Raw genomic sequence first — 26,911 nt, forward strand, 5'->3', positions numbered from 1 at the left:
TATAAGTTATGATCATTATTATTACAGTTGCAGATTGATAACACTGCTTTGCATTCATGTATATTTTAACGTTTGTTTATTTTTAACTGGCACCCAATATATGTTACACGGTGTAGATAATAAATACGAGTAAGTAACTAAATGTGTTTGTATATCCATTCTTCTGAAAATTAATGCAAATAACACAGAAATATTACTTACGTTAGAAACAAGATGTTTTAAAGCATCCATTAACAAGAAAGATAATTTTATTTAATATTTTTATAAGAAAATACGATAAAAAGCAAGATATAAGCTATTTTAAACATCTCTGTTACCATGGTTACTTTCAACTTTACGAAAAATAGTATTCCATGTAAAGTGCTTGGTATTTTGCTAATTATATTACCCAAACATTCAATGTTATTCTTTACCAGAATAGCATAGAAGCCGTCGAAAAACCCGTTTTCATACATAGCTTTTTAAAAAATGAGAAAAAATGCGTTACCATGGAAACATGAGCCCCGCGACATATACATTTTAGGCTTATATTAGAAAGCTACCGCGCAGAGTAGTAAAAATATCAATTATGCAGACTTGTACGGATAACAATGAAACCAAAATACACTGAAAAGTGTCAAATATCCATATTTTCCTTCTTCTTTTAATATAAAATACGTTTGGAGGGTCATGTACTTCAAACCTGGATAAAAATTGTATTTGGAGGGACAGAGATAAACAGAACTGAGATTGTAGCAGTTAAAACATTAAATTACATGAAATACAAAAAAAATTGCTACGGTTAAATTAATTTGAATTTACCCTGGTAACAAGGTAGCCTACTTACTTAAGTAGTATTTTAAGTTTAAGTTAGTCCATCCGTGTTTATGTCAGTATCTAAAAATGGAAACAGATATGAACTGAAAAAGTAACTGTGTTTGTCTTGACTTCAATCTGAAAGTTGACAGATGGTATAGGATCAGCCGATGTCGATAAGCCACGAGCAGTTGTTACGAGTAAAGGTTTAAGAAGTGATATATTATCCTGAAAGCTAGCCCTTATCTGTTTATTCATCTCTTGAATTCGGTTTCTTGGTACGTGTTGTCAGAAGAAAAAAACGAATGTTACTGAATTTTCGGAATCTACATGTAATAAAGATCATTTTCTAGGAATAGTAGACACCTTCCCAATTTTAATTCAATGTATCTTTAAATGTATTTTGTGATACTTTAAAATAATTTTGCGTTTAATAAAATGAATTAAGGATATCATCAAATAGGAAATTATGTCAATCATTTGTTGATATCTAAAATACTGTAAGGTATAGATATCTATTATTCGAGTATTTTTAAGATTAGTTTTACTTCATCAAAGGTAGTTTTATTTCATCTTTATGCTACGCTTTGGTCTACATTCCACAGACATGACAGGACGAGTGCCTGTGGTCAGTAGACGATTCCTATTGCGTTTGGGATCGGTAGGTCAAAGGGGATAGATTATACTGATCTCGTGACTGTAACTGGTATAGGTCATCTTGGGGGAATATTCGCAATTTACGAACAGCTCTTGTAACAAACAAAAATCCTATTTTTGTATACAATTACTAACAAATGAAGGGACCCTCTAAATTTCAAAAATATGGAAAAAAAAAATCTTAAGATGTGCCTCTTTAATTGTATTTTAAAGTGGGCCGGTGGTCAAGTGGTAACACGCTTGACTGTCAATCCAGAGGTCCGGGATTCGAATCCCGGTCAAGGCACTGGAAATTTCTGAGATTCTCTTGAGTGTCTCCCACCTAACTAGAGGCCTGTACTGGTTCTTCCCAGGAAAGACGACCTCGCGTGTATTGGTGCTATACACCGGGCACATTAAAGAACCAGACTGTCTATTCGCAAAGAGCTAGGCTAAGTTAGCCGGACACGTCTGTATCTAAAAAAAGTTCTCTCTGTCTGTTTGGGGTGGGAGAGGGGGTGGGGGGGGGGGGGCGCTTTATCTCACTCTGTCCATCTGGTCAAATCGCTCTGTGTCTGTACTAGTAGAGGATGAATTTCGCGCCCTGTGTGACTGCGTTTGCTATATGTAAAGCGCCTTTGAACGTGTTTATCATGAAAAGGGCGCTATATAAATCTGGTATAATAATAAAATAATAATAATTTCAGTCACTTTGCGTGGCCTTAACAGAACGCTTTACTATGTTTTCCGAAAATGATCTATACCAATCTTAAACGGAATAGACGCCCACTATAATTTTCGATCTATTTAACAACCGGATTTAAGTTTAAATGTCATTGTAATGTACAGGGCTGATACCGTTTCATATGTCTGTATTGTCAATAAACTTTTTACATGATTACAACATGTATTTTATTACAGTTATTCGTTTCAATAGATGATTTTACATAAGAATCACAAGAATTATAAATGACGATCATTCCAATTTACGCATGCACGTGTTTCTGTTGCTACATGTTACATCTCATTTATAACAAGAGTTCAGTATATCTATAGGGGCCATTTAGTCAAGTTGACAAATGTGAAATAGATTAAGTAACTGTCGTTAAGAGCATTTTCTGTCAACACGGTGAATAAGCATTTAACAGTATATAATAACCCCGTCTAATTACATATAATAATGAAAATTGGTTAAGGACACTAAACAACCACTATAGGCTTTAGTTATGTATTTTAAAAATACTTTACATCAAAAGACCTGACTGAAAACTGTTTCAAGAATACTTTTAGGAATTAAAATCATACTTCTTTGGTTTGTTCACAGACCCTTTTTGCCTTACTAACAGTTCTTCAGGTACTTTTTTTATTAATACCACAATCCGTGTCGTTGGGATATTAAGGCCAATCTTGTATGAGATTACATGAAATTATAACTGTTTTTTAACAACATTTTCCCCATAATGTACATTAAATGCCTGACTTGAATAGATAGACGTATTGGTTGGCAACATTTTACTCGTCTGTGTAAAGACTTCATAAATCTGCACACACAAAAATTTATCTGGTTACTTTTCCGGTGACAACAAGTTCTATTAAGGGAAGAAGATCAAGGTACCTAAAAATCGGCTTTTGCAAAACGGCGGTAGATAGAATCGTCACATGACTTTTTCTGTTATAGCACTCGGAAACACCGGAAAATATCACTAGTGGTAATATTTTATAAGTTGTTAATAGTGAACTATTTACTCGTAAGTTCAGTGCAATATTTGAAACGCAAGCAATCGTTCAGTGAATATTTACATTTACAATACATTTTAGCGTTCATTTGCATATATAAGAAACATTGGTGTAATGATATATATGTCGGCCCTATCGCAATCTGACGTAATTCGAAGAAATGAAATATAATGACGTTTCAAAATTTGATAAAGATCAAAATTGAATCGATACTACTAAGTTTTTTTTACTGTATTAAAACACGTTTTAAATCAAAATCAGGAACTGTATTTTCATTGGAAGGCGAATTACAATTGAACATGGGCAGGTCTCTTTGGTTGTGAAAGGTCAATATCCTGGAATTTATTTTGACTTTCTGATACTCCAGAAAAGCAGAAGCAAGCTATTGTAAAAATGTAAATATAAGAATTTTAAAAATGCCATTTTTTGCGTGTATAAAAGCGTTAATTTGCAAAAACTATCAATGTAGTAATTACGCTTTTTAATCTTGTCAATGTTTCTAGTCAGCTGCGAAATTGATTTTCAGAATTATGCGCTGATGTCAGTTTTATTTTAGGCCTACTTATTACACATGGAAAATGTAACCGAAAGTACAGCTAAGATAAACACGCGTTTAATAAGCACTTGATCTGATATTTGGACAAAATGCATTTTCAGAAAATATATAAATAGAAAAAGACGTAATTGGTGATATTTTCATCCGGGTAGTTATGCATAATATTATTATTTAAGCAGTGGTAGTTAATCCGAAGTCACAAAATCAAAACTATGAACATTTTAACGGATTTAACAATGGAAACCTCAGGTAAAATCTTTTTATTTTACACAAATGGTATAAAATTTGATGTCGCATGTTTTTGGAAAATAAAGAACATAACTTTTCAAATATATTTTATTATATTTGAAAATGAAATTCATAGAAATCTACGTACCATATATTAATATCAGTATATCAAATGTTAAGAAAGTAATGATATGACCAGTTTTCTAAGTAATTTTTGTACATACTTAACATCATTTTATTTAAGTTGTTAGGTTGTTAGGTTGTTAGGTTTGATATTAGAGCGGGTGTGGGTATTTCCGAACAGTTAAGCAATAATGTTGAATGTTCGAAAATACCCACTTATATTGCCATTTAAAAACAACTTGTTTATAGAGTGATTCCAGCTGATTTAGCGTGTATAATTACGAACTATATAAGTATACAGATATTGTCAGTATAGTGTATTGAAGATATTACCTATTGGACGTGTATTTCCGAACAGAGGGGGTAATTCCGAACAACAGGGGGGCTAATTCCGAACAGTTCCAACTTCTTAAAAACAGAATGTTTGTTTGTTTACAATGATAAACAAAGACATTCTTTACGGTATTACTTGCATTTTTAACAAAGAAACTTTATAAAACAAAACATATAACTGGAATTTACAGAGCATCTGTATCTAAACCTAAATTTGCAGAAGCACAGCACAACATCTGTGACAACTTTCTACATGATTAATGTCCGAAACATTTAATATGGTATTAACACCCTTATACATGATGGAGTGTGCAGTGTTAAAAGTGTCTTAGAATCTGTGTTTAAATTAACAGTATTTGCATTCAAACGGAAGTTCGTCTGTATAGCCCAATAATTCATCTGCCACACATTTAGGGTGAAATCTGCATCCACAATTGGTGCATGTAGGGTTTTTTCACATGCATAGCAGTTACGTGGACCTTGTCGTGCAGGGTTGTCTTGGCACCCAAAATTTGCTTGCAACTCTTGACAAGCTCATGCTATTGCTACATGAGTCGCCGCCTCCTCTACCAGAGTCGGATCATATTGCACATGTTTAAAACAAGCCAATATGAATGAAAGGAAGTTGAACTCATTTTACAAAGTAGTAGATTTATTTATTTGTTACTGTATCTTTTTTATATATATATTTATTTATCAACTTATTTATTTATTTATAATCTAGCTCTAGTTATTTGCTTCAAATATAGTACAAGTCTTTATATATACTTATTTTGGATAAACTGTTCCTCATACATTGATTGTTTGGAATTAGCCTCACATTAATTAACAAATGTGTCTAATTCCGAACGGCTTCATTGATCTTTCAACGTTTTCCATAATGAGAAATGCAGTTAACTCCCTTCCCACGGGACACTTGTGATGTAAGAATTCCATCAAAACATTGTCAGCGGTAAAAACCAATACTTTTAGATCCTTACATACTACTTACATCAAAATACGAAAACAGGTAAGAACGACATGCATGCAAGCTGTCGTATAAATTCTAGTCTGTTATTTTGAAAAGGTGCACGACAAAACTTTGCATTCATTGCAATATGATATGGAATTCGTTGTTATCATGTATGTGACGCCGTGGATTAGATTGGTGCCTTTCAAGAATACGAAAATGTAATTGGAAAAATGTGTTCGGAATTACCCCCCTGTTCGGGATTACCCACACCCGCTCTACTTTCGGTTTTAATACCACGTACATATATAGCCGTATTAGTGGTCTAACGAGAGGACTCCGCAACCGAGTGACTTCAAATCACTTGCCACTCACCGATGTGGGTTCGATCCTCACTTGGAGCGTTGAATTCGTTACGTGATGAAGCCATTCAGCTGACTTATGGATGGTCGATGGTTCTATCGAAGGGGCCCAACCGTGATGAAATAATGCACGGAGGGGCATCTTGGTTCTTCCTCCAACATTAAAGCTGGAAAGTCGCCATATGACCTATAAATGTGTTGGTGTGACGTTAAACCCAAGAAAACAAACAATGTTCCAACGTATTTCTTAAATCTGTGGCTCGATGTATTTTAAGAATTCAACCGGTAATTAATTAGGATACTTTATGTGTTCATATAAGACTATGGAACAAACGTAGGTGATTCGCAATTAAATAAAATCATTATCACTTTCTTGTATTCTTCAAATTAAATCCGCTGATTCTAACCAACTAAAGTTCGCCTGCAAATTAACCGTATCTACTACATACGACACCATCGTTCTAAACAAATTACCATAATTCATACAGTATATCGGCAAAACTAAGCAGTTAAATTCGGAGATGGTACCATTTACGTCTTTCCTGAGTTTACTCTTATATACAAGAGAAGATAAGTGGTTCGAGTTCGCAGCCGGGGGTCGTACGTTCGAGCTCCTGCTCCTCCAAATAGAAATAACACTTGGATAAGAGTCCTATGCAAGGGTGCTTTACACCAGTCACGCTGAAGAGCCAGAAAAGCTTCTTGAACTGGAGTGTCTTCTGTATCTTGCACTATCCTTCCACTAACAATATTAACAGTCTTCTAGAGAATTCGCCCATACAGGTTCCGGCGCTGACTTTAAATATGCTTACAAACAGTATTTACTAAAGCCTGTGTCACACTGTCAGGTAGTAAGGGCGATATCTATCTATCTATCTATCTATCTATCTTTTCCAAAAATGATGTAAACATTGCTATAACGAGCCCAAATAACGATTGAAATGTAAACAGAAAAAAATGTAAAGACGTAATTTAATAGACATGAAAGATGACGCGGTAATACTATCCTTGGAATTCACATTGACATGGGTAATCGAATATGGGCCAAAATGCATTTTCGAAAAAAAAAATCTAAATAGAATAAACGCTATAAATAATCTAGTCACGATAGATGTGCATGTTTAGGGCAAATTGATTTTTAGTGACACTTTTATGTTCTGTCGGATTTCGAAAAATATGTCTAGTAGGAAAAGTGCGGATATTTAAACTGAATAAACATTTGAAGACATAAGTAACATAGATGTTTATATATCTAAAGAACTTTTGTAAACGATTTTTATCAAAATTGTAAAATCATTTGTTTCATGTCTTATGATTATGGAGATTAATAAGCGTCGTAATAAATAACCAATATGCATAAAGAAAATAACCCTTTGTCTTAATTATCCCCCATCTAAGTATTAGCGCGCCCGTAAAAAACATGGCAGAAATGTTTACTGCTGTAGGGAAATGCCTTACTGCGGGTTTCAGTCAGATTGCCTGGGCAAGGAAATATTTATGGCCTTTGAACATGCATAGGTATATTGCATCCGTAGTGTTTTATTCCACTTTTTGTCCGTCCGGTGTCCTATCTTAGACGTGCCTGACCTGACGTTTTCCTGACTATTAAAAGGGAAGGGAAATTTTTAATTGAATGTCAATGTCCAGCAGTTAAAAACGCTAATGAATTCTTAGAATAAGAAAAATATTGAAAATAAAATATATTACACGCTGAAATGTTAGAAAATGGGTAACTGTGGCGACAGTGATTTAAGTGTCTGTGACGTCATTTACCCAATGCTGAGCTCTTGTCTTTAATAGCAAATAACGTCTTTCAAAATGTAAAACATGATAATTTCGTTCGAATTAGTTGGGAAAAGTAGAGGTTTCATTCTACAGAATAAGGGAAATACATTTTTTTCAAAGAAAATAGAGAATACATTACATACACCCTTATTAGGTTTCCATCGGAAATGGCTGCCATTTTCGTCAAATATTGAAATGTTCATAACCTTCTTATTTATTAGCCAATTAAAAAAATCTTCCACTGTTTTAAATAACATAAAAGACCCATGCTATAACAATGTTGCCTTTTCTTTCACATCCCTGCATTGTGTATATACATGTACTTCGTCAATTGATTAGTCAGAGTTATTGAATTTAAAAAGTTCGTTCTGGAAAAATTCATGCTATATGATCTGTATTTTGAAAAGTTAATGTACACACAAATTTCGCGACTTCGTTTGCCTTGAACGTACAATTAAATCGAAACAACCGAAATTGAGAAATAAGAAACAGTCAGTTTATAGGTTTGCTATTGTAATCCATTTTTCCTATTATTTTTTTTATAGCTTACCACCTCGTTCCAAAAGTATGAGAAACTAACACTTACAGAATTGGCCGTGTTAGTAGAAGTGCAAGGCCGGATAGCCAAGACAGGCGAAATTACAACGCCATGAGATCGAGAAACAACAATCGCCGAGGCGAATACAGTGCCCGAAAGTCATTCCCACCCCGGGGAGGAATACAAAAACCTTATCGAAATAAAAGAGTTGCAACTCTACGAACAAAAACCAGAACCAGAGACGAATTTGAGGATCAACGACGACCATCCGACAGAAGGACAGGGGAGAAGAGATACACTCTAATGGACAGAACAGCAACTGGCAAGGCTGTTGAAAGCAGAAGGTAGGTCATTCTTTCAATTGTTATGCAAGTGTTACAAGGCATTTGTAAGTAAATTAAATATTTTAGTTAATGATTTAGCTGTTAATATGAGGGTACGTTTGTTTATCAAACGAGATACTTGTTTTATGAGTAATGCAGTCTAACTGTGACTCATTGGAAATGTCTATGTCTATCTTCACAAGACAATATATCTTTACCAAATATCTATGTTAGATAACAGGCTATGTGGAGACTTTAACCACGGAATCTCTAAAATTTATTATATATGTTATGCGGCTTTAGTATCGTTATATTTTTATTCTTTAGGCTCATAGTTTCTGGATACTAGAGTGCTGCTTAACCTTTACCCTGCTGGCGGCAAGATAGTCTTCCTTTGTTACCAATGCAGACCGATATGATCCTCACGCTGGGTCTGCAGTCAGTAAATGTTCTGTAAATAATAAATGATACTACCTAAATTGAATGATAGACCAGTTCATTTTAGGAATTTAGCAGGACAAATGTTAAGTTGGTGCTAGTGAGCGTAAGGATTGATGCACATTTCATAACCTTTTATGAGCAGCCACAAATAAACAAAGACTGTAATCATTTTGCTTGGTTTAAAAAGAGTCTTCTTATTTACATTCTGTAGAATCTATAACATCGGTAGTCCAAAGGTGCAGTGTTACAGCCATAAAAAGTGTAGGCCCTACATGTACTTGGACTCAGTGTTGTATCTTCCAGTGCTTGGGAATCATCGTGTCCGGTCGACCTTGATGTTAATTTTTAAATTTTTGTTCTAGCACGATCGATTTGTTTTCCTATTGAACAAAGAAGGCTGAAAACTGTGTGTTATTATTCAAAAATTCATTTTTCTGATGTCACAATTATTACGTCATAGTGTTAGACCTCATAGCGCCGCGCCGGAAAAGAAATCAACAGAAATTAGGCAAATATTTGATGGATATCGTCAAGGACGTACATAATGATATATCTCAAACAGTGATTTGCTCATGATTTAAATGTGCGCCCTCGTGATATAATTCCTTTGCATCTAAACTCTAAACAATGATTTTATTCAATGACAAATCACTGTTTGGGATATATTATTTCTTAAATAAAAGTATATACTTGCGGCGGTGGAAAATGTTTTGGTGGGCAATATGTTATGCATTTTATTAAGGGTCATTAACAGGCTCAATAAAATTGAACCTGATATCATTTTTCTTGGTTGCATTCTGATTCCAAAGGATCTTCTCATATGCTTTTTATACCCGTTCCATTTAGGAACGGCATATAGAAATTGCGGCGTCCGTTCGTTCGTTTGTCAGTTTATTGGTTTGTCCGTCTGGATTTCGTATTCGGGCTGTAATGGACAGTTCCAGATTTTGTCGATAAGTTTCATCTAACTCCTCCTCGATTGTTATTCTATTCATACCAAGGTCAAGTGCTCGCAAGCGGTATCACAAACAAAACGCAAATGGTCTATTGTGTAAACTAGGTCAATTGTATTTTTACAGTCCCGATTGACAGTTTTGGATCCGTCCGTAACTTTGTCATTTATGGATGGATTATACAAAAACTTAGCACAAATGATCAGCATGATGTGACAGTATGTACGTGCAAGAAACATAAATCTGCCTCTCGTACATTTTGAATGGGGACGCTATTTTGGTCTGTAACTTTAGAGTTATTGGTCTATAACTTTTTTTAAATCCATAATTTCCCACATTAACAAGTAACACTTTTCTATCACTGTAGGGCAGCTGTACAGTTGGATATCTAAACTAACTTTAGAGTTTTTGGTTTATTTTCTAATATGAAATTAGGTGCTACCTAAAAGGCAGAGCTCCCTTGAAAAATCACCAGTGCCCCTTAAAAATTAAAGGAGTGGTGTTGGGATTGTCTGGAATTATGGATTCGTTTAGGAAGTTTATGTTCTATTAGATCTATTAAAATTATAAGTATTAATGATAATTCTTGATTTCTGAATGCATGTTTTAGACTGCATCAAATTTAATTCTTGACATGTGAAATACTCGAAAGATATTCTGTATATAATTAAAAGAAAGTTCGATATAGATTGAAATCTGCACCAAGATAAAGAGAAAAACACGTATTTGAATAATTTCTGTTATTCTTATTAAAACGTACTGCATCAACAATTTTACATAAATTATTATCATACTGGAAACCAGTCAAAATTGATAACCCCTTCAAATTGAAAAGCTTCAAACCTAATAGAATCTCATTAGTCCAATAGCCAAAGGAATTCTGTATCTTTGCTTGTGAATGTTTGGCAAGTTAATGTTTCAATTCCAAAGTTATTAAAAAATAGAATTTACGTAATACTGGAAATGACTATTGTAATTCTTTTAAATGTCATTATTGTCAAATTTTGGTTCTTTCTGAAAGGAAGGATGATTGTGGCCAACTTTCAGTCAAAAATACAGCTATAATAGACGCCTGGTATGGGAAAATTACAATCATTTACATTAATGTACAAAGCTTGTTTTAAACCCAAAAGACTAGCAATTTTTAAAAATTAATGATCAGAATTTTACATAGAGAAAAACAGTGTTTGCCGAAATTCTCGAAAAATCCTGTTTATTTACTGAAGTTCTAAGTTAACATTTCTATGGTTTTTTTTATGGTTAACCTTTTAGCACTATAGAATAGGGATGGTGCTAAGAACCTTTTTGATGTTTATTGATAATTCATCGCGAATAGTTTTAGTTTTTCTGATAAACTCTGGTCAGTGATTTTAAAGCTAACGGATGAAATATATGCGAACGGGGAGAAGAACATTATTTGCTTCTCACAGTTCAATGCCTGTATATTTTGATCCGTAAGCTGTTTAATTTCACATGAATGACTTTAGTTATACAATATTTTCAAAACTCATAATAATACAAAAAAAAACCTGAAATAAAAAAAGGATTAGAAAAAAAAAATCTGGTCCAGGTGAGGTTCGATCTCACGACTTCTAGTTTTCAACGCGAACTCGCTAACCACTACACCACTGTGGAATTATTACGTCATCATGACAAACATAATCATATATTAGAAAATTCGGTAATGGCAGCGTGAGAAAAGTCGTTTCATTATGAAAATATTTTATTTTATTTCTTTTTTCTTTGTACAAAATGTTTTTAGCTCTAAATTTTTATTATCAAACGCGCATTTACATTTTTATTCAATATTCAAAGCAGTAAGCGAGACGCTTTTGTCAACCGTAAACAGTAAGCGTCTACTGACGTCTTTACTGATTAATTACTATGTGCATAGAGCACATGAAAAAATCCGAACAACACCGATTCCAAAAATGTACCACGAATTTTCAACTCGATAGTATACACATTTAGATCTCTCTATTCGTTTTCTTGTTCATACGTCTAACCGTAATGCGGCTTCGCGGCGCCGGTAGCTCTGCTATTACCTTAGGCATGTATATATATTTAAAAATGTTAATTACACTGCTAGTATACTTAAATCAGTCGGTGAACAAAAACACAATTGCTCAGTCCCGCTATACACAACTTGTCTTGTGTATTTCTGGAAATTAAATATCTTTCGTAATGTCCACTATATCTCAAAACAACCTATTCATCGGGGGTATACATTTACTAAACTTGCTAAGGCTGTTTAAATAATGAGTCACAGAAGCTTTGAAATTGAATGTTTTAAAACCGTGCCAAATACTGTTTGCAATTAGGCTTTCCCGGGCCTATTTTTTAAGTTGCTAATTTTCAGAAACTGGTCTATTTTACTCTTTTTCTGAATCGTATTCAAACGACGATATTGGCAAAATTCGCATAGCATTTTTTATGTTGGTGATGACAACACTTTGGAATGAATGTTGATACGTTCAACCAAATACTCAACGCTTTCTTTTCTATTTACTTATAAAACAAACGTTCACGGAAAAATATCTCTTAATTGAAGTAACTTAATTACTAGGACGAAGATATACTGAAGACATTTTATTTCATTTTACAGCGAAGATATTAGAACAATCTTAGCGGGACTCAAGACAAAAGATGCAAGCGAAATATCACTTATTCTAGGAGTAGACTTAGAAATGGCGAACAACTACCTTAAGCAGGCTACAGAAAATGAAAACAGGCTTAAAAGATGCTTGAAATACTTGGACAAAGCATTCCAAAGCGAAACAACAACGGCATTAAAAGCAAATCTTATAAAAGCGATGGCGGAAACAGAATTTGTTCGCAATACCGTCGACAAATTGAAGCAATACTTTGAGAGTAAACACTCGAGCGAGGAAGACACTAGTAACCTAGAAGCCGTTTGTGCTTTATTAAGAATAATGATACGCGTGTGTCTGCTGAATCCAAGTGCGTTAACTTTTATACATGGCAGTTTTGCTGTTATTAGGGAACTTGTAGCAACAATCAGATATTCCATGGAATACAAAAAGGACCCGACAAGCACAAATGATACCTCCGAAAGAAACACAAGAATACAAGCAACGGTCAGAGACTCCATGGAATACAAAAATGACCTGACAAGCGCAAATATTTCCTCCAAAGGAAACACAACAACAAAACCAACAGAAGCTGAAAACAGGATGGAAAGCGACAGTGATTGTTTGCAAAATATCTGTAGTCCCAAGTACAGAGAGGCAGAGGAAGATAATATCGACCACGATTCTAGCAATATATATTTAAGGGATAATGAAAAATCTCGAAAACAAAATTTATTTACAGAAGGATCCGACTGTCTTGGAGAAGTAAATACTTGCTTTGCAAATTTAGAACAGTTATTTGCAGAACTTGATTACACTGTTAAATCATGTTCATCACGAAGAAGAAAACAAATGCAACATGAACCTGTTAATTCTGAAGAAAGTTCCAATGAAAATTTTAGGGACATTCCAATTTTTCCTCGTCTTGGAGATCTAAACGGCGACATTAAACCAAACCTCAGGGTGCATAAAGCCAAATGGTCATACAGCAGTGTAGATGACTACCTCGATGTTCAGTTTCGGTTACTGAGAGAAGATTTTGTCGAGCCGTTAAGGGAAGGAATTCATGCCTTTACAGGACAGATAAAGGGCAAAAATAAGAAAACGATTCAGGAAATAAGTGTGTATGAAAATATACAAATTTTGTCAGCCTTTTGTGGAGATGGTGTGAATCATATTCTAAGCTTCGATATCAGCAAACTGAGACACGTTAGATGGAACATGACAAAGCGACTGAAGTACGGATCACTAGTTTGTTTATCAGCAAACAACTTTCAGACATGTTATTTTGCAGCAATTGTAGATAGCGAAGCAAAATTCAGAAGACAAGGGCGTCTGCACGTGAAATTTGCACATGTCCCGAATCAGATACAACAACTAGTCGGATCAACATTCACAATGATAGAGTCAACTGCCTACTTTGAGGCATATCGACCTGTGCTTTCTAGCCTTCAAAGTATCACCGAAAATGATCTTCCTTTTAAAGAGTACATAATTAGATGCAAAAGTGATGTATCGCCTCCAAAATACTTCTTGCGTAAGAATTCAGAAAGAACACTCGACCTAAGATGCTTAATTAATCCACATTTCAAAATATTTAGTAAATGTCGTAGGTTCACTTACCCTGAAGAAGAGATATTTGAGCCCAATATAGACTTCAGCGAAGATTCAAAAGGATTGAAAAAAGTAAACATTCTAGACGGAAAATGGCCAATGGAAGATCAACTACATCTAAATTCGTCACAATTGAACGCTCTTAAAACTGCACTGACAAAGGAGTTCTCGGTAATACAAGGGCCACCAGGTTGCGGAAAGACCTATTTAGGACTGAAAATAGCAAAGGTCTTGCTTTACAATAAACGCTTATGGGAACATGAGAATGGAGTTCGGGCACAGATGTTGGTTGTTTGCTATACAAACCATGCTCTTGATCAATTCATGGAAGGGATCTGTTCCTTTTATAATGGCGACATTGTAAGAGTTGGTGGCAGAAGTCGTAATGAAACCATGGCAAAATTTAATTATAAATCAATCAAAAAGGAGCGTTGGAATATGGAAGATATGCCAAGTTACAAACGTGGCGCTCGTTTTTATGCAAAAAGAGACGTTGAAGATCTTAAATATAAAATAAATATAGAATCGGAGAAAATCAAAGTATTGAGAGAACACATTGTACACGAAAGGTCACTTTCTGACGAAATGGGAATTGACCATTACACACAGTTTAAGTGGCTGAAAAAACGACCTGAACGTTTACCTCCTTGGCTCTCATTCTTAGGCAATTCTAGTATTGTAGAATGGTTAGGTATCATTGATATGGCAAAAAGAATACAAAATGAAATTTATCACGACAACCCTGGAAAGAAAGATCAGAACTTTGAATCTTTACTAGACAAGGAACTAAATATTGAAAACAGAGAAGCAATGACAGAAATAAGTTTTGATTTCAAACAACAACTTAAAAAAAAGCAAGAGGAAGAACTTACAGCTTTTAAAAGAGAAAATATTTCACTTGATTTTGATGAAATAAATGATTTGAAAGGACATTTTTTCAGTGACACAAAGCGAAAAGTTGTTAAAAGGGAACGAAGAAAACTTACAAAAACATTACAGCACAATTTACGAAGAATCAAACCAATGTCTAAGTCGGAGGCAATGTCTGTCGGTGATATTTTGACCACACGTTTCACACCAGAAAAGAGATGGGCGCTTTATTTACATTGGGTACAGACAAAATGTAACAAGATATACCAGTCCTATGTAAAGAAGCTAGAACTTTATGAGAAGGCTGATGCACTCTTAAAAGAAGTTCATATGATGGAGGAGAAATTCATTTTTCAAAATGCAGACATTATTGGTATGACAATAACAGGCGCAGCAAAGCACAAAAGTGTTCTTAGAGAGATTAAACCAACTATCATGATTGTAGAAGAAGCTGCAGAGGTATTAGAATCTCATCTGATCTCGAATCTTACTTCAGGATGCGAGCAGCTCATAATGATTGGAGATCACAAGCAGTTGAAGCCCAAGCCAAATGTCTATCGATTGGAAAGAGAATATAATTTGGATCTATCTTTGTTTGAGAGGATGGTAAGAAATGGTATTAGACACGACTGTTTACAAATCCAACATAGAATGAGGCCTGAAATAGCAGATAATGTGCGTCACTTTTACGGAACTCTTCTAGATCACGAAAGCGTAAAACAGTTCAAATCGGTCAACGGTATTGCCCACAATTTGTACTTTATTGATCACTCCGTTAAAGAAAAGAAAGATGAAGAGCTAAAGAGCCACACAAATGTGCATGAAGTCCAGTATCTTGTTGCTTTATGCAAATATTTGTTACTCCAAGGTTACAATGCGTCTGATATAACCATACTGACAACCTACAAGGGTCAAATGTACATGATGAAAAAAGAAATGCTTGAACAAGGAGACGTCTTAAATGGTGTTCGTATGACCATAGTAGATAATTATCAAGGAGAGGAAAATGACATTATTTTGCTGTCACTTGTAAGAAGCAACGAAGAAGGGCGGATCGGCTACCTAGCCAGAGACAATCGGGTTTGTGTTGCACTTTCTAGGGCGAAAAAGGGATTTTATATCATTGGGAATAGTACATGCATGTCATCAGCGACTGATTTATGGAAACAAATTCTTAATAACATGAGACAAAAAGGGTTCGTTGGTAAAGCATTACCGTTATGTTGTCAAATTCACACCGAAGACGCAGGAATCATGGCAGAATATTCAGAAGACTTTTTGGGCGCTCCGGAAGGAGGTTGTCAGAAACTTTGTGACATACGTTTAGACTGTGGTCATGCATGTGGAAGGTTTTGTCACATCATAAACAGAGAACACACAGATATAATATGTAAAAAACCATGCGCTAGAAAATGTAGAAATGGACATCAGTGTAAAAAGGTGTGCTGGCAAGAATGTTATTGTGCAGAAACCATTATCATGACTCTGCCAGGTTGCGGTCATATAATAGAGATCAAGTGCTCAGTTGATTTAAAAGACTACAGCTGTAAACACATTTGCAATAAAATGTTAAACTGTGGCCATGTGTGTAGACGAATGTGCGAAGATCCGTGCGTTTGCATGGAACCAATCAGCGTAAATTTACCATGTGATCACGATGAAATATTACCGTGCTCGGTCAACCCTGCAAAACACAAATGTATCAAAGATGTTCAGATGCTGCGTACTGACTGCGGACATATTGAAACTGTTAAGTGCCGCGATGTCTCAAAACATACAGGATGTAAAATAGAATGTAATCTTCGCCTGGACTGCGGTCATCTTTGCAAAGAAATCTGTGGTGTAATGGTCAGCGATTTTGACCTAATGAAAGATGACAGACGTGCAATTTCCAAATGTCCAAAAGGGCATTTTTCTTACTGTAAAATGTCTTGCAAAACCAATCTGAAGTGCGGCCATACTTGTAAAGGATCGTGCTGCACTTGCTTTAAGGGACGCTGGCATATGTTATGTAAGGAAAACTGCAACTGTAACTTAATTTGTGGTCATAATTGCAAAGGGAAATGTGGATATTGTTTACCATGTACCGAAGAGTGTATGCGAAATTGTAGTCACAGGATATGTAGAAAACTATGCATTGAGGAGTGCATACCATGCAAAAGCGCCTGTATCTGGAAATGTGAGCACTTTATTTGTACTCAACCATGTGGTGTATATTGCAACAGAGCGCGATGTAACGAGCCTTGTAACAAGTTACTTCCATGCAAACATAGATGCATTGGCATGTGTGGAGATCCGTGTCCAAAATTGTGTCGTATTTGCGACAAAAAAAGTGTCACTGATATCCATTATGGCGGTGAAAATTTACCCGATTCCAGATTTGTTCAACTACAAGATTGTGGACATCTAGTCCGATATGATATAATGGACGAGTACATGGATATTGACGAAGGTGCGCGTTTGAAAAGATGTCCTCTGTGCAAAGAGCCAATACGTACCACTAATGGAAATCGCTATGAAAACATAGTCAACAAAATCTACATTGAAATTAACAATTTCAAACGATTTGTTCTTCGGGATTATGATTTCTGCTGTACCCTTATGACATCCGCTTCAACACAAACAAAAGAAATGCTAGATTGGATAGTGGCCACTGGTTGTACTGCGTGCTCTAATGCAAGTACATACTATACCCTATCAAACTTTTACAGGCGTTTTCAGTCGCCTCCTGGGATATTTGATTTTTTAGCATGTCGGAATGTTGTAAACATACTGAACCGACTTGCGATATTCAGTTTCTTAAACTCGATTATGAAGTCATGCTCGACTGATAAAGAAGTACTATTTCGTGGTGCATCTCTCTGTTTGTCTTCATCACAACATTCTTATGAAATTGAAAGAGAGGTGAAGAGGTTTCTTGATAGACGCCAGTTGGAAAAAATAGAAGAAAAGTATTTAGTACTTGGGAGCAGCAGCAAGGAAAGACGAGAAATCATTGAAAGCGCCAACAAAGTGTTGCTAAAACCGGGACAATATTCAGAGGAAGATCGCAGAAACGTTCAAAAATATCTTCATATATTTCCCAAAGACATTGATACTGAAGTGATAAATCTGTCTATTGAAAGAGTCAGTATTGACAGAGATGCTATTCTCAGAAAAGGATATATAGATATCACTTATCCGTTACAAGAATTATACAAACAAAATGGAGCAAAACCAAATAATTCACAAGGTTCAAGTTCGAATGTCAGTGAACAGCATCTTAGCAAGAGGCAATCTGAAACTCGAGAGCAAAGCGACAGTAGTTTGTACACAAATGAGCCCACACATGTTACTGATTCTGTTGAGAATAATCAGGTAAGCGAAGTCCATACGGTAGATTATAAACCATTCGTTTCCTCGACTGAAAATAAAGACTCAGAAGAAACATTACTGGCACCAGAAATTCACATATCCAAAGGAGATGAAATTGCTTGTTCTACAAGCACCAGAGTTTTTGAACCTTTGTACAGACATATCATTGTTGCAGGCGATGAGAAAAATGTAAATAAAGATAGAAACGTATTACAGATACATTATGAAGAGATAGAGGAAGGTGAGATAATCGAAAATGAAATATCAGAGATGGATTTAACAAAAACCGGAAGTAATAAAAATCAGGACTCTAAGAAAAGTTTTCAGTGTATTACAAGGAGAATTCGATGTAATTTACAGGATATTGAAGACGGAGAAATAGAACATGCAAGTGATGCGCAAGAGGAATGTTTAGAGTTTGCAGAAATTGAACATAATATTGACACAGATAAAGAGAGCCCGAAGATTTGTGCAGGTGCATCCGATGATACGAGCGGGCAAGAAGAAACAGTATTGCACACAGAACACAGCTTTTCGGAGGGAATTATAACGAAGGATATGCCGTGCAGCAGTAATAAAAAGGATAATCCAAGAGAAAACTTGCTTTTTGGTAAAGAGACAGATTTCTCAATGAAACTGCAATCAAAGACTGATACTGCTAAATCTCGTGACGGTAAAGGACAGACCCATGTCATAAAACTGTTCGCATGGCCTAGTGTTCCGTACTTTCACAGTGGTAAGTTTTAACATCTTAAATGCATATTTCTTTATAGAACATAATTATGCAGAAAATCCTTTTCTGAAATATATAATTTAATGAAAGTAACGTGACCGCCATGCGTTGAAATAAGTTAAACTGTAGGCTGACGCTCAAAAGTATTTATTTTCAGAACAATCAGTATTTCATTTGAAGAAAATACAGGAGGCTGGCATTCAGAACTCTAACGGAAAAGGTACTTATTTTCTATTAATCGGATGTTGAAGGAAATTGTTTTGAGGAAAATTATGTAAAGTAGAAGTAAATAAAGTCGTAAAAGAATTTCTTCAAAGGATTTGATGTTATCATTAATGTAATTTGTGCTACATAGTTCCGAGCAACATGCGTACGGAAAGTTTCTATTTTACGGTACGTGGTTGTTGTAATCTGATCTGATGTCGTAACTTCAATTTTACAATAACGCACTTCTTTCAAGAACGTGCTCTAAATATGGTTAAAAATTATATACTATACTTCGCAGAATACAGTAAGAACGGTTTAAGAATTTAAGACAGTTTGGCGATTTTAAGCTCATCCATAATTAAAGGTTTACCTAAATAGCGCTTTTGAAAGTTTACAAGACTATTATTCAACCCTATGTTTAATTCAGAGCTAAAGAAATTACCATAAACACTGACAGCAATATTAAATTTAAAGGCCATTAGGTTTGTATCAAGAAATCTGCACGAATTTCAAAGGAAAGAAAATGCGCGACTTCAGGATAACTAGTGCATATTCTTGGAGGCAAAGCTAATATTTTATTGCATACTCGCTTACATATACAAACGATATTATGTTTGTACACCTGAGGAACATTTCAAAGAAGCGGTAAACATCAGTATGGCATAACAAATGGCGTCATACAATATAAACCTATCACGTCGATATTGAAATTTGCCGTTCAGTTTTCCATTTTACTTAACGAAGTTTATATAAATAATACCAGAATACTTTATGAATTGAGCGAGCTTGATTTTACCAATTTATAGAATTAGGTGTTACATGTTTGAAAATTCTAACTAGTTGTGTGCATGTATGTCCCTTTTATCAACACTTAATTACTTTGCGTAAATTTTAGCTTGATGGTTGGCGAACAGTGTCTTCATGTAAACTTTCTATATATTAGGTTTCTCTGCTAAAAGAACTACTACGAATCGAAATAAAGTTGAGCCAGAAGAAAAGAAAGCGAAAACAGGTACTTACGTAAAATGTTATTGTGTTTAAAGTACACTGTGTGTGAAATAAAGGGTAAATGATTCTCGATAGTCAAAAGATTGATTTTTTGTTTGTGTTATGTTTAAAGCCATTTTTCAACAGTATTTCAGCTCTGTAACAGCGGGCAGTTAGCTTTACCAGTGTTCCTGGATTTTGTACCAGTAAAAGCCTGTTCTCCGCAAGTAACTGCCAACTTCCCCACATGTAGGGATCAGAGGTAGAGGCGAAAGATTCCAGACAAAAACTCTTTCATCAAATCGTCACTGAGAATAAATGCCTCACCCGGGGATCGAACTCATGACCATGCGATCCGTAGATCTGCGCTCTCCCTATTGAGTTAATCGGGCGGGCTATCAAAAGATTGACGACTTTTCAATTGAGTTTGCCCTTTACAGATATAATGTCTCATCGAAAAGCCAATAGTCAGTTACTGTACTCGCCTGTCACATTTATATTTATCTCGATTGAAATTCTGACTCCGCCCTTCAGTTAAACAGCCAGGATTTAGTGACGAAACGCACCGAAATACGTTATAGAGCCATTTATGTAATCATGCCGCGAGGTAAAAATTACAGCAAAGATGTTAGACAAATAATTGTGAATAAGATTAAAGATAATGGATACGTTTTAGTCAAGTAATTTTGACGCGATCCTAGGAAATATTGAGATAATATTTTCATATGGGCAATATCCCCACTCACTTCAAAAACTCGAAAGACCAAAATAGTTGAAGCAATTTCCCATGAAATTTTCATCGCTGCCGACGCTTACATGCTATAGGTATAAATATATTCAAGAATTGCCCACAAATAATTAAAACTTGTATCGAAAGGGCATTCAATTCCTCATTGATTTATGTAAAAATTATCAAATAATATCTCTATAAATTACGATTTTTTTTCTGGGGATTTAAACCTATGTACTGTACATGCACGATTAAAATTTACCGTGTGTACTCGCCAGTATGCGCAAGCGATAAAACCAATAACTTTACATGACTGTGTACTGTGATTTATCTTGCATTATTTTGGTACTTCAAAGTTTTGACGTTTAGATTGCCCGTCACAAATATAAAACAAACTGAACATCGAATTATTTTGACCAGCGCCAAGATTAACATGATCGTTCAATGGATCAATCGAATTCATTGTGGAAGATGGCCTCGGCTATTTTTGTCAACATACACCTGTCAAGTCCCAGTATAATATCGATTTGAATTATTCGGAAAGGGCAAACTCAATTGCAAAGCGTAGTATATGCATACAGGATTTTCTTTCGAATTTCAAGGTTAACCGTACTAAACCGTGAACATTTTATCTTGATAAGTTAAGGTTTTCCAAAATTGTTCAATCACTGTGAGAAGCATTAATACTAAAAGCTTCAAATTATGCATATTAAAGTGGTTCAGATTATCGCTTATTTCACTCTTATGAATTATAATATCTGAACTATACCGTCTTTAATTTGCCATTCGCCTGATTATACATAATATATGTATTATGTAAAAACATTTCAGTTACTAATTATTACATCCTACATAATTTTACCTGTGCTTTATTTTAGACACGGGAACCAGGATACAAATATCGGCATTAAACAACAAGAAGCGATCGAATAATGAAACAAATGAAAAAGAACCGTCGAAGAAAAAAATAAAAGAGGAAGGAAAAGTCTTATTTACAATTCACAATTTTGAAGTTGATATTGAAGACGAAAGCAAACAAGATCTTAATCCTGTGCCTAAGAAAACAGACAAACGCAATGTAATTATCAAGAACAATAAATTTATCAGTAATACAAATGAAGCACATGAACAATACAAGAAGCCAGGTGAAAATAAAACTTTCGGCAATCCATTTGTGATAGATAAAATATGTTGGCCTAAATCTCCTAAAGCTACCACATCGAATATTAGACAGTTAGTCGATTATGTCGATGTTGATACGTATGGAGATAGTCATCCAGACTCCGAAAGTCTTTACAGTCAGAAATCAAATCTTATAGAGAGATCAACTGAAGCAGGGACGAGAAAAAGTCAACAAATTAGACAAATGCAAGACAAAAGTAAAAAAGCAGGCACACGATCAAGTAATACGCCTGAATGTAGTATTTCATCTTACAATAATCGAATAATTTCTTCTATGAATAATAGAGAAACGGTATCTTTTTATTCCGATCGTACCCCTAAAGAACATAACAGACATTCAGCGCAAAGAAAAAAGACGGATTTGCGTAATGTTATTGATAAAAAGAAGCAGTCTGAGTCAAAGTTAAGGACATATAATGCAACAGAGAATAATGGCAGACGTGGCATGCACGTGCAAGCCAGAGAGAAAGCGAAAGAAAAACTCAATCATCGTAATACTACAGGGAAACAAAGTAAAGCACAACAAGACCATAATGTCTGTAATTCATCGGGTATGTTTGGGGACAGTATGCAGAAAAGTCGATGTGATTTGCGTGATCTCTTAAATAGCAAGAGCTGTCCGTAAGACAGCAAATCTCGACTATTCGAATTACTGTCCCAGAAGCAGGAAAGTTACCCTTAATGTAAGAGTATTTATAGAGATTTAATCGAGTATCTGCATAAGTGTTTGGAGATGATAAATTGCATGCAAAACTTCAACTAGAAGCTTTAAGTTCACAGGGGACATAATTTGGCCAAAATTCATGTCAGGTTATGGGACTTGATGCTATAACCTAGTTTTATAACCCTGAAGATATAGTAAAGTTTCAATTCAATATCTGCATTTGATTTGGAGACAGTAACTTGCATGCAAAACATTAACCAGGATAACAGTCCAGAAGGAGGCCTAATTTGTCAAAAATACATTTGAGAGTTATGGGACTTGACCCAGTGAGGTTGGTAATTGACCTAGAAAAGACGAAATAAGTTACAGAGCTATATGCCTTAAAGTAATAGCTATATGTACTTGAATGCAAAATTTTAACCAAGATTTTCTAAGTCCAAAAGGGGGCATAATGTGGCCAAAAGGCATGTCAGAGTTATTGCTCTTGGTGCCATCACCTAGATTTATGACCCCGGAGACACATTTGAAGTTTCAATTCAATATCTGCATTAGTTTTGGAGATAATAACTTGCATGTGAAACTTCAACCAGGATTTTCTAAGTTCAAAAGGGAGAATAATTTGACCAAAATACATGTCAGAGCTATGGGACTTGACCCCAGTGAGGTTGGTAATTGACCTAAAAAAAGAAAAATAAGGTTCAAAGCTATATGCTTTTAAATGATAGCTATATGTACTTGCACGCAAAACTTTAACTTTTCTAAGTCCAAAAGGGGGCATAATTTGGCCAAAATGCATAACAGGGTTATGGCTCTTGATGCTATCACCTTGTTTTATGACCCCAAAGACACATGTCAAGTTTCAATTTAATACCTGCATTAGTTTTGGAGATAGTAACATGCATGTAAAACTTTAATCAGGATTTTCTAATTCCAAAAGGGGGCATAATTTGGCCAAAATACATGTCAGAGTTATTGGACTTGACCCAATGAGGTTGGTACTTGACATAGAAAAAGAAAAATCAGTTTCAAAGCTATATGCCTTTAAATGATAGACATATGTACTTGCATGCAAAACTTTAACCGAGGTGTGACGCCGACGCCGACGCCGACGCCATGGTGAGTAGAATAGCTAGACTATTCTTCGAATAATCGAGCTAAAAAGAGTTGTGAAGGAAGTAGCCGATCACTAGAGACTGATGCTGAGATAGAAATTGAAGGCGAGGTTTGGAAAGTTCTTGATACAGCTTAACTCAGATAGCGCGTTCTAGCAAATAGTTTATGGATGATTTTATATTACAATGTATTGCTAAGGCAATCATCCTGACCTAGAAAAAAAAATTTCAAAGCTATATGCCTTTAAATGATAGTCATATGTACTTGCATGCAAAAACAAGGGAGTATAATTTAAAATGTATGTCTAAATATGTTCGTTTATGTAAATAACAAAGTGATAAATGCCGTGTAGTTATACGATTTTAACACGTATGATATCAAGAAGATTTATTTCTGTTTTCACATTTATCTCTTACTCTTTTTCACTATACATCTGACTGTTATCATTTCCAGATGTTATATAGTCATGCACTTGTGCTAAAACCTAACTGTGATTAAAAATACCATGACACTTTACGTATTTTGTTTGTAAATACTCCGAACCAATTTGTTTGCTCTTAATAGTTATTTGTATGTTCATGCAATATTATCAGAGCTGGTAAGAAGCAACTGTCTAGAATGTACAGGTTTATAATCGTTACAATTCACTCAGGACAAATGCAGTTTTTACCCTTGAAACTTGATAATCATAGAATTTATTTACTTATTAATCTTCATTTTCCGTTTTTGAACATTTTGCATTTTTTAACATTAGTTTCTAACATTTTTGAATATGAAAAATTTTGACAAAAGCTCAAGTTTACATATGATGTAAATTACTGAATTCCTGTCATTTTATTGATATCTTGACGTTATCTTTTTTCACTGATCATTTTTAAGCGCAGGTTACATTTTCATTGTTTATAGAGCGTTCTCCGAGACTTTACTCTTTTTGTTGCTCAAATCAGGTAGAATAGATATCTACTTCGAGAAATAAAGAAAAAATGTTTACTATGACTTGAAAAAATGCAATTTAATCTAACGAAATTTTACGATAGTTTCAAATATGATAAATACATACAAAGCATAAATTTCATGTATGTACAACATAAAGTCTTTAGTAACAACTTGAAGATAAAGAACAAATGTCTTTCTCCAAATCTCTGTCAGAGGTCATTTTGTTGCCGGATTCTTATACACTCATAAACATTTGAATTAAGTTTGTTTTTCTTACAAGATGTGTGTACATATTGCTTTCCGTTACATATTAATATTCATTTAGTCCAGTTGAAAATTCTGGTTGCTTTTGTTTATTTTGTTTATTTTATATATGTATGTATATGTAACTCGTATTGAAAAAAGATTTTGTACCATTTTACATAGTTTAAAATACTTCTGATCTTGTCGCATCTAATTTTACACACATCATCATATCATATCACTGACTTCAGCTGAAATAAGTTTTAGTGTTTCCCATTGTCATATATAATCGAACATTCATCTAAAGTACTATTGTGTGTTTTACATGTTTTTATTTGTATAATATAAAGGGTTAGGGTTATTATAATAGTAGCTCGATTTGGGATGCTGTATTCGGCTCGAGTCGATTTTGCTAGATCGGATCTCAAGAGGTGCGCAAGCGAAGGCTGTTGATATTATTTATACAGGGTCAGTTCAATACTAGTAATTAAATACTTGATCGTATACTACAAGCCTGTTGCTATTTGTTCTAATTTGACTTGCATTTTTAGCACATTTGAACACAAAGTGCTCAAGATAAGCTATTATGATCGTCCTTTGTCCGCTGTTCTTCGTCCTTCGTCGTCGCCGTTCGTTGTCAACAATTTGACTTTTAACATTCTGGAACTCACAAAAATTGCCCAAATATGTAAGGAACTTCGTCTGAAAAAAGCAAGGATAAATAGCCAACAGGGAAAGCCACGTTAAAAGTGTAAATTCTCCAAATCGCAACCAAACACGCAGACGTGCATACGACCCCCCCCCCCCCCCACACACACACAAAGCAAACACACAAGGGCAAAACAAATAAATAAAGGTGGCACTGTCTAAGGACGGTCAGGGGCACAACACCACTGGGGAGCTTAAACCGGTTTATCGTGCACTTAACCTTAAGAAGTATAAAATGTGTGATCTAAGTAAAGACTGTGCTACCTGATGTCTGAAACTTTCACTAGTTAAAACCATTGAAAATTTTGTTCACACTCAAGGTGCCACATTTTCTATCTGATCCTCATTACATTTTTTTTGTCAGAATGTTTGTCTCTATAAATCTAGGTCACTTTCAAAGATGAGGTACTCGAGATAAAAAACTAGGTCACTGGTTTATTCATAGAAACCCTGTGTTAATACTTTAAAGATTTATATATATCTTTGTCATAAAAGTGGGGTACTTGAATCTAAAAACGAGGTGTCTAGCTCAAACACAGAAAAAACTTAACTCTCGGAATGACACATTTTCTCTTGTTCTTCAAGGGACTTGTTCAGAATAGTTGTCTGTTTAAAATCTAGGGATAACCTTTAACTGGGTCATTTAGGTAAGACAATTAGATCACTAGGTCAAATCATTGAAAGACTTGGTAACTGAAACGTGTTCAGAAGGTACAGGGTAAGAACTAGGTCACTTGGTCAGGACCCGTTATTATCATCAACATTTAAAGTATGAACCTTAGAATTTAAAATGTTAACTTTCCTTTTAGGTATTTCATTGTTAAATTGCTGTAGATAGTAATGTGACTTTTTATGAATGTGCCTTATATAGCGAGAGACAGCTTTGAATGATTCTATCATGTTAAATATATCATAAAAACATATAGGCATAGGAAATAGAGATCAATATAACTGCACCTTTACTAATCCGACCTGTTCTGTATCACAAAAGTGCTTCTATTGTGACATTTTGATAAAAAATTGTATTTTCTGCACTATAAACTACTTACTGCTATTTCATTTATGAGCTTGTTATAAGTTATTTTTTACCGTAAATAAGCTGACAAAATCATATGAAGCAGGTTTAAAAGGGTAAATCAAACATATATGAATAAATCCCAAATGTTTTTGTTGTGCAAATAGGTATGATATTGTGTCTTGAACCATTTTCATTTTCCATT

At 34.8% G+C, this 26,911-nt stretch overlaps 1 protein-coding gene across 3 annotated transcripts; it reads left to right on the forward strand.

The window, feature by feature from the left end:
- Window positions 1–3,839: 3,839 nt before the first annotated feature.
- Window positions 3,840–25,495, forward strand: LOC128559966 (NFX1-type zinc finger-containing protein 1-like). Of its 3 annotated transcripts, XM_053553275.1 has the most exons (6): window positions 3,840–3,973; window positions 8,050–8,386; window positions 12,365–18,924; window positions 19,079–19,141; window positions 20,072–20,140; window positions 21,724–25,495. In XM_053553275.1, the coding sequence occupies exons 2-6, from the start codon at window positions 8,154–8,156 to the stop codon at window positions 22,650–22,652; spliced, it is 7,854 nt and encodes a 2,617-aa protein (XP_053409250.1). In that variant the 5' UTR covers window positions 3,840–3,973; window positions 8,050–8,153; the 3' UTR covers window positions 22,653–25,495. The 3 variants fall into 3 exon arrangements, with proteins under 3 accessions (XP_053409250.1, XP_053409251.1, XP_053409252.1); XM_053553276.1 differs by lacking the exon at window positions 20,072–20,140; XM_053553277.1 differs by lacking the exon at window positions 21,724–25,495 and having other exon boundaries at window positions 20,024–20,140.
- The last annotated feature ends 1,416 nt before the right edge of the window (window positions 25,496–26,911 follow it).

This window comes from Mercenaria mercenaria, chromosome 10, assembly GCF_021730395.1.
Source record: "Mercenaria mercenaria strain notata chromosome 10, MADL_Memer_1, whole genome shotgun sequence".
NCBI classification, from domain to species: domain Eukaryota; kingdom Metazoa; phylum Mollusca; class Bivalvia; order Venerida; family Veneridae; genus Mercenaria; species Mercenaria mercenaria.

Excerpts from the sequence above, each read along its gene's own strand:
- LOC128559966 (XM_053553275.1), top strand. The coding sequence starts at position 8,154 with ATGAGATCGAGAAACAACAATCGCCGAGGCGAATACAGTGCCCGAAAG. Across the intron at positions 19,142-20,071 it reads TCAGAACTCTAACGGAAAAG|GTTTCTCTGCTAAAAGAACT; the intron begins GTACTTATTTTC and ends TCTATATATTAG. Across the intron at positions 20,141-21,723 it reads AGAAAAGAAAGCGAAAACAG|ACACGGGAACCAGGATACAA; the intron begins GTACTTACGTAA and ends GCTTTATTTTAG.